The sequence below is a fragment of the Lynx canadensis genome, chromosome A3 (assembly GCF_007474595.2).
Source record: "Lynx canadensis isolate LIC74 chromosome A3, mLynCan4.pri.v2, whole genome shotgun sequence".
Taxonomy (NCBI): domain Eukaryota; kingdom Metazoa; phylum Chordata; class Mammalia; order Carnivora; family Felidae; genus Lynx; species Lynx canadensis.
In genome coordinates this window covers 35,871,208-35,884,018 of record NC_044305.1, presented here as the reverse complement: position 1 = coordinate 35,884,018, position 12,811 = coordinate 35,871,208, and the positions used below count along the sequence as shown (strand labels likewise).

General features: G+C 36.3%; 1 protein-coding gene across 1 annotated transcript in view; it reads left to right on the top strand.

The window, feature by feature from the left end:
* MKKS (McKusick-Kaufman syndrome) overlaps positions 1-11,506 on the top strand; it is a 28,139-nt gene extending 16,633 nt beyond the window's left edge. The window contains exons 3-6 of the mRNA XM_030310098.1: positions 2,015-3,423; positions 5,465-5,640; positions 6,589-6,699; positions 8,542-11,506. Coding sequence (XP_030165958.1) covers positions 2,439-3,423; positions 5,465-5,640; positions 6,589-6,699; positions 8,542-8,982 — 1,713 coding nt within the window. The 5' untranslated portion in view covers positions 2,015-2,438 and the 3' untranslated portion in view covers positions 8,983-11,506. The remainder of the gene's footprint in view (positions 1-2,014; positions 3,424-5,464; positions 5,641-6,588; positions 6,700-8,541) is intronic.
* Positions 11,507-12,811: the final 1,305 nt, after the last annotated feature.

The following is a 12,811-nucleotide window of genomic DNA, read 5'->3' as shown; positions in this document are numbered from 1 at the left end:
CAGCACATAACCCGACACAGGGCTCGAACTCACAAACTGTGAGATCATGACAAGCTGAAGTCAGATGCTCAACCAATAGAGCCACCCATGTGCCCCAATTTTATTATTATTTTAATTAAATTATCTGTTACTGCAAAAGCCCATCTGGCAGGCCCATGCATCCAGGAAGTCAGAGCTGTTCATGTGATGGTAGCCTTTGGAAATACGGGTCATAGTGTCGGGAGAAAGAGTTTTAATAGATCTAAACTGACACTTCCACACATATTCTATAAGCCATTTCATTTCTTTTCTTTCAGTTGTACCTTGCTTTGTCTGGATCTAGACTCACAAGTCAGAAAGTTTTGACATCCTAAAAATGATTTGGGAGTCACCAATACTTTCAATGATTTCTTCTTTGATTTTGTAGATTTTATAGAGATACTAGCCAAAAGATGTGGTTACTGGTCTCACTACCCAAGACTCTTAGAGGTGCTGATGTGGCATTCTGCTTTTGAAATGTTACATGTCACTGTTATGTATTGAAATGTTTTTTTAACTGGAGAAACCATTTTATCAATCACAGTTTTCTATTATGATTTGTGTTTTGGTGTGAGTATGTGTCACAAAGTATAAAATAATGTATAGAAGTCACTTCACTAAGGTTTGGTTTAAATGTATGTCACAGATTTTGCTGAATCTAAAATAACCATTGAAATAATATTTAAGTACCTTGGCTGTTCTTGGCATAAGATGAAAGATTTTTTTCCTCGTCTTGTAAAAAAGGATAACTGTAGTTTATTGCAGGGAGAAAACTAGCCATCATTGCCTTCTCTTTATTTGGGCCCAGTTGCCATGGTTACAGTCCTTTAAATGGGGAGGAGTGGTAACCGAAATAACACTGAATAACATCCCCTCCTCCTCTTCACCTCTTCTTTGCACATCTTCACACCACCTTCTCAGTCTATAGCACACTGTGCCATCGTCTGCTTCAGGTAGTCCTGTAGTGAGGTAGTCCAATTAGTTTTATTTATGCTAAATACTGTCCAAGTGATTGGCATAATTAGCATATTCCTGAAAATAATAATTGGCTGAACTTTCACCTTCAAAGCACCAAACCTCAACAGACAAGGTCCATGAGCTGAAATTTTTATTTTTTTCACATGTTATTAAAGTGTCAGGATTTTATGCTGCAAGGCACGCTACTTATTTACAATCTTGTTAAGGAAGCTAGTACAAGTGCAAGTACACTTGTTATAATATTTTATGGTATTCAGACCCTTGGAGATAGAAATTGCAAATCAGATCCTGTCTTTGTCTTTGTCAAACAGCATATTCCCTGATTTTTGTACTTACTGTCATTAACCAAAGTCTTGGAGAGGATTATGGTAGGACATCAAAACTGACAATCATTAATTGAGAGAATGAAACTACAAAAAATTAGCTCTGACTTTAGTCAAACATTGAAAACATGGTTTATTCTTTGGTACAATGTGCTGTGCAGATTTATACAGCTAGAGCTAGACTGTACATTAAAAAGTGGGTCTACATTTGGGAGACCTAACAGTTATCATATTTCATAATTATTTATAAGCAGGATTTGATGTAAGTGTATCTATGTTTAGACCTAAGGTTTCCAGAGTTATAGAAAAAACATAACATTAAATCTTGATGTAAGAGAATAAAAACACTTGGGTTTTTTTTTAAGACTCAGAATTTTATAATGAGTTTCATAATATAGCATTTCTTTTCTAGAAGCATGTCATACTCAAATAACTACTGTAAGCTTTCTAGCTATTATGTTGTTTTGCATTCCAAAATCATTCAAATATCAGTACTTTTTCTTGGAGGGATTCATTGAGGAACAAAGGAGTGAATGCTTAGTCTAAGTGGATTTACATTTTTCATTTTCTGGAGGCTTGTGCCAGTTGATAATTCCTTTTTCTAAAGAGGGAGCAGAGTGTCAAAATAGTAAACTGCATTCTATTAAATATTTTGGAATTATTTCTCTAAAATGTTTTACTTTTATTTCTTATAGAAAGAAGTATCTTTGAATCTGAGCTTCATATTGAAAGAAGAGATGAAAAACACCAGCTGGATTAGAAAGAACTGGCTTCTTGTAGCTGGGGTGTCTTTCATAGGTGTCCATCTTGGAACATACTTTATACAGAGGGCTGCAAAACAATCTGTAAAATCTCAATCTAGAGGCAAACAAAATGAGTATTGAAGAATGAAGGAAAAATAAATACCTGGAATTATTACTATGTCATTAAGTCATTCCATGCTGATAAGCTTCATAAACCTGGAGCTAATTTTTATAGCCACAGTGCTGCATATTCAGGACTTTCATTCCTTGAAGAATAATTTTTTTTCTAAATGTCAAAACCCATGACAATGCAATAAACAGAAAAATATGGTTGACAAAATAAAAGCCATCCTCACCAATTATCACCCAAAGTAAGATGTCTCGTTTAGAAGCTAAAAAGCCATCGTTCTGTAAAAGTGAACCACTGACAAGTGAGAGAGTCAGGGCCACACTTTGTGTCTTGAAAGGCATCCTAACATCGAGCTATGGCCCTTCAGGTAGGCTGAAGCAGCTGCACAATGGCCTCGGGGGCTGTGTGTGCACAACCTCACAGTCGTCAGCCCTGCTCGCTAACCTTTCCGTCACCCATCCCATCTTAAAGATCCTAACAACATCCATGCAGAATCATGTGTCGTGCTTCAGTGACTGTGGCTTATTCACAGCCATTCTTTGCTGCAATCTGATTGAAAATGTTCAGAGAATAGGCTTGATGCCCACCACTGTTATCAAATTAAATAAGCATCTTTTGAGCCTCTGCACCAGCTACCTCCAGTCTGAGTTCTGTGGTTGTCGAATTCTAGTCGACTTCAGTAGTACTCAGACCCTCCTTTGCCTGGTGCGCAGTATAGTAACAAGTAAACCTGCCTGCATGCTCACCAGACAGGAAATAGACCATATCAGTGCTTTGATTCTGAGAGCCTTTTTGCTTACAATTCCAGAAAACACCAAAGACTGCCTCATCTTAGGAAAGAGTATAATTGTGCCTTTAAAAGGTCAAAGAGTTACAGATTCTACTGTATTACCTGGAATACTTCTTGAAATATCAGAAGTTCAATTGATGAAGATCTTACCTATCAAAAAATCAGACACCTTCAAGGTGGCACTCTTCTGTGCATCTTTATCTGGAGATCTCTCTGACACTGGAGAAGGAACTGTAGTGGTCAGTTCTGGGGTTTCTCTTGAAAATGCAGTCCTGGACCAGTTGCTTAACCTAGGAAGGCAGCTAGTTAGTGATCACATAGATCTAGTCATATGCCAAAAAGTTGTGCACCCATCTTTGAAACAGTTTCTCAGTATGCATCGCATGATTGCCATAGACAGAGTCGGAGCGGCTCTCATGGAACCCCTGAGTAAAGTGACAGGTAAAAAGCACCTTCAGCCTTTGCCTCTTACACTTAATAAATCACACTTTTTTTGAGCAGAGATATTCTTGGTGTCACTGTGAACATCTTGAAAAATTTTAGAAGCTGCCAACTTTATAGCATATGTTAACATTTCTAGCAGCAAAGGTTTCTCATAAAGGATATCCTATAACATTCACTTACTGAAAGTTGAGTGATTATGGCTATTTCTATGTATTTTCCTGCCCCCCAAAGGACAACAGAATCTATTATGACGTAAAACTATTAACCCCCCCAGGTATCTTACAGTATTGAGAAGTTTAACCACCTCATAATCATTAGGTCTTTCATACTTAACACAAAACTGAATTTTACAAACCTCTTAAATCACATTACATTCTGAAGGTAGTTTTGCAGCTAAAAGATCCCCTTTCTTCACTTCTGTACTTCTTCACTACTGTACTTCTGCCTAAATAGTTCTTAATTAGGAGTGGGTGGGTGGGTATGTACACGCACTAGCTTTAAATATCTGATATTTCCAGCTGAGCTCCTTAAGAATCAGGATCGTCTTTTATTTTTAGCACTGACAACAGGCCTGGTCCCCAGTAGGTGTTCTAAGACATTTGTTGAATTAACTAATATATTTGGTAAGATACAGATTTGTAACAGGCAAGAAATTCACTGTATTTTGTAAATTAAAATCAGACATAAGATTGATACTCACTTATTACAGCCAAAGAAACATGACAACGTGAAGAGTTCATGATTTGAGCCACTTTCAGTATCCCTTTAATTGCATCGACAACATACCAAAATTGATCATTTTGATCAATTGCAACGTTTATCAGACTTTAAGCCATTGTTAAAGTTCACTATATTATTATAACTCATCAAAATGTAGTAGTGTGTATGCCAGTATTGAACACCTAATATCTCTGGATTATTGCCCTACCTCTGTAAGGCTGTCCCATGATTGTCAAAGTGGAAATTATGAAGAAATAATGGAAATAGTTCTATGGAACTCACTGATGTTCTGGGTCAGACCCATAGCTTTAAATATTTATTGATTTTTCATGACTTTTCCAGCTGTGAATATCGGGTATTACAGGTTATTTAGTCAGTTTTTAAAATATGAAACATTTTGCTATAGAAACAATAGTTTATGTGGGCACAGGGTTTCTATACCAGCCCACAGTTCTTATTTATCCCACATATAACTAGAACATGGTATTAATAGCCAGAGCTTTAGTCCTGGATCTTGGGAGCAGAGACCTTGTGAGATAAAAAGGGGAAAAACTATACCAAGCCCATGGCTCAGGTAAACTATATTTTCCACCTTCCTGAGTGTATCTAGGTTAACATTACCTATTACCTCCTTTCTCCCCCTTCAGACAAAATTCCTCTTTATCGATGATCTGGGGTTATTGTGCATAGGCCATTGGTGTGTTTGAAGCTTGTCATGGAGTACAGAACATTTAATATCTGATTTGTTTTGTGAAGTAGGCATTACTGTTCCCATCTTACTGTCATATGGGGAGGCCCACCCAGACATCAGAGACTCTGACATCAGAGACTTGCTTCGTGTCCAGTGGCACATAAGCAGTAGAGCCAGATCCTCTCAGATTCTTTGTTGTGTCCAAGTAGGCATTTTTTGGTAATCCCTAAATTTTAGATTACTCAAGTATTCCTTATTCTTTGAGGCTTTAGAAGAAAAGAATATTCAAATAAGTGTAATTGTTCAGGGATTACTTTCTGGGTTCTTGCAAATTTGTTAAGCTCCCAGAAAATGGATGCACATTTTTGTGTGCTTTTCTAGAGTACAAGATAGCTCCTAACAGGTGTTCAAAGAAGTCTGTAAAGTGAAAGAACCTCTGCTTTAGTGTATATCATTTTAATAGCAGACTACTACCTATTTTGTAGGTTTTAGAAAACGCATCTTGTTATTTAGTCTACATTTCATGTTTCGAAGTGTATGCTTAGGGGCTTTTAGGAATCCATTGTACATGATTGTACGTTCCATCTTTACTCATACCTTTTGTGTTTTCTAAACTTTAAAAAATAGGAACACAGCCTATTGGTTCCCTAGGCTCAATCTCTCCTAGTAGTTATGGAAGTGTAAAAGATTTGTGCACTGAAAAATTTGGCTTCAAACATTTTCTTCATCTTATTCCTAATGAGGCAACTATCTGCAGCTTGCTGCTCTGCAACAGAAATGACACTGCCTGGGATGAGCTGAAGGTAGGTAGCAAACTTTGAATTCCATTGTCTAGGGGCTGAAACAGGGATTAAATAGTCAGACAGATACAATAGTTATCTTCACATAGCTGAGCTATGCATTTTGTTTTTCATAACTTTCCTAGGTGATTTAGGAAGCAACAACAAAAATGAGAGAATTAAAGTCACAAGTAAGCTGATTTAATTGCCTGTGATATTACAGTAGACTTAGCAAGTGCTAACAGTTATTATCTCTAGTATTTACAAGCAATCTAAAGGTCCTTGACATGTGAACTTTTCTTAGTAATTCACTTGAATTGTGTATACCTTGATGCTAATGTGTATGAACAATTCACTTAGAAAATGAGTTCCCCAGCCATACCCATCCACCTCTTAAGAGTTTGTTGTTTTCTACCAGCAATAACACATGCAACTTTTATATGAGTATTGGTCACAAACTTGATTCATATATACTCAAGGATATGTCCTTGGTAAATATGAAAGGGCTCTATTATTATTATTATTATTATTATTATTATTACTACTACTACTACTGGGTTGTAGCTATATTATTTCCATAGCAGCCTGAAATAAATTCTATAGCATGTATATAACTCATTTATTTAGACTGAAATAATCTTTTTGGTAGAAATACTAGCAAACCTTACTGACCCAGTTATTTTGAGGACATCCATTTGTCAATCTCAGTTTGAGGAGCTAAGTGCATATGAAAGATGATATTAATCCTGCCCATGGAAATAAACATCTGGCTAAAGTATTTTTCTTTAATCTCTAATCTTTATTGTTTCCAACTGTATTCATCACATTACAACCTTGGCAACACAAGGTTTGTTCTTTTGCAATTAAAATCCAGCTCTTTGAGTCTACTATCTAAGTTCCCTTGAAAAATGGTTATAGTTCTTTGTGTATCTCATGTCGATGTCTGATTCTGATGATTCATCTCTTTTTTAGCTCACATGTCAAACAGCACTGCATGTTTTGCAGTTAACAATCAAGGAACCGAGTGTTTTGTTGGGAGGTGGCTGTACTGAAACTCATTTGGCAGCATATATCAGACACAAGGTAGGTTAGATAGTCCTGTTCAGATTATCTGAATTCCCAGCAACATTTGTTTTTATGGGACAATAAACCAAATCATAATACCCTGGAGCTTTTAATGCTTAATTTCTCAGTAGTTCAAATCAAATATTGTATTTGAAAACATGAGGAAAATAACATTTGCAAATATAAGGTAATATCTTTATTACACTATTATTAATCCAGCCCTTTACCAAATGATCACATTCTTTGAGTATTGTCTAAATATTGCATGTTGAAATGAGCGTTCTGTTAAATGGGAGTTGTACTCGAGATTTCAACTGCTGTGGTCCAATAATAATTGATATTCATAATGAAAGTGTTAAGATTCCACAGAATACTTCATACCTTCAGGACTGTCAAGAAGACTTAATTTCATTTAATAAAGCATTCCAAGTATTAGATTCTATTATGATTTTTTAAATATTTTTTTAAAGTTTATTCATTTATTATTTCTGAGAGAGAGAGAGAGAGGGTGCACAAGCACTGGAAGGGCAGAGCGAGAGGGAGACACAGAATCCAAGGCAGGATCCAGACTCTGAGCTGTCAGCACAGAACCTGACACAGGGCTCAAACCCATGAACCACAAGATCATGACCTGAGCCAAAGTCAGAAGCTTAACCAACTGAGCCACCCAGACATCCCAGATTCTATTATGATTTTTAAATTGGTATCTGTTTATAATATAAATTCTATCAAGTGGAATATTTTTTATTCATTTAGGAAACTATGTCCTGATAATACATAAATTTAGTCCATTATGGTTCTGATTATTTCATAAATGCTGGCTTTTTGAAAACAGATACAAAAAGGTATGTTTCCCACATATTTGCAGTTGATTCTTTGGTTGGTCAGGAGTGTTATGAAGAGACTGCAGAGCTTCTGGTGGCTGACTAGGTTAGAGAGACAGTGCACATTTTTTACACATGTGCCCCACCCTACTTCCCAAAATGATTTAAAATCTAAAAGTTATCAGAATATACATCACAAAAAAACAAAATCAGTGCCCATCTATTGATGCAATATAGTCTGCAAATGGGATTGAGTAAACTAGAAAAGGTTTTTTGGAGGAGGAAGGTTTTCTAAGTAAAATTTTGAAGAAACAATACAGTACTGAAAATCTGGGGAAAGAACATGCAGTAGAGGCCATCTTATGTGGTTCACACATCCTGAGCCGAAAAAGAAAGTGGTCACTGCTTTGAAGTGGGTTGAATATGGGTTTTTAGCTATCATTCAATTATTAGTTTGCTAATATATTACTTTTTCTATCATTAAATCTCTAGGATAAACTTTTTTAGAATGGTGGAACAAACAAAAAACATTTACTTCTCATTAAAGAGATCATTTATTTTAAAACCTTGATGTGAAAATTGCACATGTCCTTAAATGGCTTTTGTCTTAATAATCATGTGTGTTCTCATTTTAAACAAATCTCAAACAGTTGGCTAAATAAGTACTTCATTTGGACATTAGCCTTAAGGAACCTTCTCCTGTGTGTATGAAAACCTGTAATATATGCATTATGCCATGTCCTTCATGTATTGAGGAGACACTACCGAGCAGTCATTCATAGTAAGCCAATGATGGGGTTTATTCTGATTCATTCTTTCTGATAACATGACTAGCATATATTTATACTATAATCAACCAGATTAAGGGATTATAGCCTGGACAGCTGACCCATAGTTGCCCATTAGCATTGTGCTAAACTCCTAAGGAAATTGAACACAAGTAGTAACTTTATGATAAAGGTTTGATCAAGTATTTTATCTTTCAGAAAAATTTTTATAACATTGCTGTGTTTTCAATGGTTTTATTACTATTTAGATTTGTAATGAGCCCGAAAGCATTCTCCAAGATGATGGGTGTACTCAAACAGAACTTCAGCTCCTCACTGAAGCATTCTGCAGTGCACTAGAATCTGTTGCTGGCTCTCTAGAACATGATGGAGGTGAAATTCTTACTGACATGAAGTATGGACACTTTTGGTCTGCTCAGCCAGAGTCTCCCTCTGTTGTTGACTGGCCAGATTTGCTTTCAAGATGTGGCTGTGGACTATACACTAGCCAGGAAGAACTCCGCTGGTCTTTTTTAAAGAGTACTCGTCATCCCTTTGCACCACAAACCTGCCTCCCACATGAAGCTGTGGGCTCAGCCAACAACCTGACCTTGGACTGTTTTACTGCTAAACTTAGTGGCCTGCAGGTGGCTGTGGAGACAGCCAACTTGATTTTGGATCTTTCATATATCATTGAAGATAAAAACTGATAGAACAGCATGTTTATATTACAAAAACAAACAAAAAAACCTAGTCAGGTAGTCAGTTAAGAAAAATAATGTCATATTTTTTCTCTCCCAAAGCCCTCTTCTGCATATTTGGATAGGTTATTCATAAAGTTATAGATATACAAGGAAAATATATGATTCTTAAATGGAAATACCATAGAACATTAAAAACATGAAGCATTATTAAAGATATTATAGTTATCTTAGGGATTCCACAGATGCCACTGTATGTTCTAAATGTGTGTTGTTATTGTGACATCATTCTAAGAATATACAGAAATAAAAAAAACTTCCTAATCTATGCTCTAGTTTGGTTATACTAAACTGATGTTTCACCAAGGAATATAATTTGAATTTTATGCAAATGCAATCAATGTATTGATAAATTGAAGATGAAATACAGAATGCAGCTTGAGGAGTAAGTATGGAGCTGTAACAGATGTTATATTAAACCTTAAACATTTTGAAAATTTTGGGAAAATTAAACAATGTAAGAGTCAGATTTGTAGCCATGTTAGAAGGAAAAAGAGTTTTTAAGCAATTTCCTCCTATATTCTTGCAATGCAAAATAATTTTTACCCTGAGCCAAAGAAAAAATTGTAGTACACAGTAATGCAACATAAAACTATGAAAACTTGAGTGTACCTTATGCTTCATAAAACAGTCTCTTAAATTTTACTTTTTATTATTAGAGTCAAATGGAAGGACAGTGTGGTAGGCAGCCTCTAAGACGGTCCTAGTGACCTCTCCCAATCCTGGGTTTCAGGACCTTGAACAGTCCCCTCCCCTTGAGTGTGGAGTGGATGTAGGGACTCCTCTGAGTTTCTCCCCCTTGTGAACAGGAATGTCTTATCGGAGTTCTCCCATGCTCAATCCATCATTGTATGTTGGGAGTGGAGGGCAGATGACTTGTCCCATTAGCTTCATGGGTCTACAGATTGAGAGGAGCTGTGTTGCAGAATCTGGACTTAACGAATTACACCTGAGGAGCTTCACCCAACCTGACCTGATTTCAGTGATAAGATTCTGGACTTCAAGCTAATGGTGTAATACGATGAGACTTTTGTAATCTGGGGAGTGTGTGAATGTATCTTGCATTTGATACATTAGAGGCAACCTCTAAGATGGCTTCAGTGATGTCACTTCCTGGTAGTCCACCCTTTGGGTGTGCATGGGACCTAAAAACTAGTTTTTAATGAGTATACAGCAGAAGTGATGGGATGTCACGTTGTAGAAAGATGGGCTTCTCTTTTGATCTCTCACTCTCACCCTGATTAGAGGCTACCTGCCGGGTTGGGAATGCCTGTAGAGAGACCCACATAGCAAGAAACAGGGCCTTCGAGCCAACAGCACTAAGGAACTGAATCCTACCAACAACCACAAGAATTCTTTTAGAAGCATATCCCCCCTAGTGGAGCCTTAGCAGTAACCCCTGCCACTGCAACTACTAGAGAGACCCTAAAGCAGAGAACCTAGCTAAATTACTCCCAGATTGATTCCTGACCCACAAAATCTGTGAGATAATAAATCTTAAGTCAAGTCTTGGGTATAATTTGTTATGCAGCAATAGACATCTAATAAAGGCAGGAGCAAAGGCTTATTTATAATTACATACTGAAAACTTGGTCACACAATGGCAAAAAGCTTTCTTGATGCCATGCCTCTGCGTTTTCACCATCACTACAAACATAAAGGCACTGTTCTTTATCATACATGCTTACAATGGGGTTTTACATTCACTTAAGAAAGTGTGTCACGTGGGAATAGGAGAATTGCCCTGGGTCTCCCTGGCCTTCTACTGCATTTCCAAGTTACTCAAAAAAGGGATGCCACGCTGAATCTCTCCAGTTGATCTTAGAGGTTAAGAGCCTCCACTTCCCATGATAGCCATTAACTCTGCCATTTTTATTTAGCTTTGCCATAAAATTGTTACATACCTTGGTGAAACATCCATGCTCTCATTTTGAATATGTCATAAATTTGTTTAAATAGTCTCATGAAGTCATGTTTCCTGAAGTTGTGTACAAGCCTTACTAGAAAATACTGTAAATAATTTTTTTTTAAAAAAGCAATTCCTTAACAGATGAAGGAAATCATCAAACTCAGATGGTAAAATATGAGATGAAAATTCATGATGCAAATAGTTGCAGAGGAGCTCATTTTGACAGAAATAAATGACAGAAACAGCAACTAAGTTAAGCCTCAGACCATGTTTTGTGACTGTAAGATTGAGGTCTGAATATCTCATTACAAGGTTCCTCGAAGACAGAACCGGAAACCCTGACCACTACAAAAAAAGGAAAGGGAGAATAATGCTCAAGAGAATGAAGTCAGGGACGGCTGCTCACGACTTCTGTGGGACTTACAGGACGTGTAGCATTCAGGTTTACTGAGCCGTAGGTGTCCAACAGGATTAGCATCCTATTTATCAAAAGAGGTTAGGATTTTGGCTGCAAGGAAAATATTGGAAAATGAAAGCAAATTAAAGGAATCTTCTAAGTCAAAATACTTGTTTGGTTTTATAAATACCCCAGTCCTTAATTCTTCCATTTGTACTATATTAAATAATCTGTACTAAAACATAAAGGTATTTTAAATCATTAGAGTGAAGTGTTTTCCCCAGAATGTTTATATTGTCTTTTAGTTGCATATAAATCTTTTATTATCATAGTATCCTTGAGCTCATTTAGTTTGTATAATCAAAGCTAGTTAGGCATTTCACCTGATAGTAGAAAAAATTTAAGTACCTTTGTAAGATCCATCATATCCTATATTCTTACACTGTGAATAATTCTTTGGATAACTTTAAAATAAAACAATATGGGGGCACCTGGGTGCCTCGGTCAGTTAAGCTTCTGACTCTGGACTTTGGCTCAGGTCATTATCTCATGGTTTAAGCCCCAAATCAAGTTCCATGCTGACAGTGCAGAGCTTGCTTGGGATTCTGTCTCTCCCTCTCTGCCTCTCCCCAGCTTGTTCTCTAATAAAAATAAACTTAAAAAAAATACCTCCAAAAAATAAAATAAAATATTGTTTACAGTTAAACTATACAGGTTATTAAGAGAATCATGTACAAAAATCACTTGCATAATTAACACAGGCCCTGTCCAAACATCCAATCAGTTATTCATTCCTTCCTGATAATCTTGGGGGAATAGTCAAGGAGACTAAACACTTCTTATAGGGCTCTGTTTCAGCTGTCTAAATAAACCTATCTCTTGGTCTGAAGGAAAAGGCAAGCTTAAACATGTGATATCTTTATAATTTTTTTTATCATGTAGTTAAGTGTTTCCGCTTAATAACTATGGTATCCCATAACCCTTGGAAATTTTTGCCACTTACAAAATTTGATTTTAAATGTATCTAGACCCAATGTCAGCTTATGTCTTTAGATTACAAGTAAATTTATATACTTATTAAATATACAGTAATACTCATAAAAGCAAATGCAGTCCCTGAAAACTACTCCTACCTATAGATCAAGCCTTTTATTGGAGAGATAATTAGTAAGAAAAGCACTAAAAGCAGTGCCATACCATTACCTGTAATAAATTGTGACTTTAGAGGGAAATCAATCAACTTGATAATTTCCTATTAAGAAATCACACTGAGAAAATATTTATAACGAAAATCCTAGTTTAGCCCTGTAGCTTTTGCTTGAAGTATTAAAATTTCATTTTGAGAAGTGTTAAGTGACTTCTTTTTGTTTGCCAGACACAGCAGTCAATGGTATTAGAAGTATCAAAAAAAAAAAAAAAAGATTTATTCACAGTCCCTGACCTCAAGGAGCTGATCACCTAGCCAGTGACAC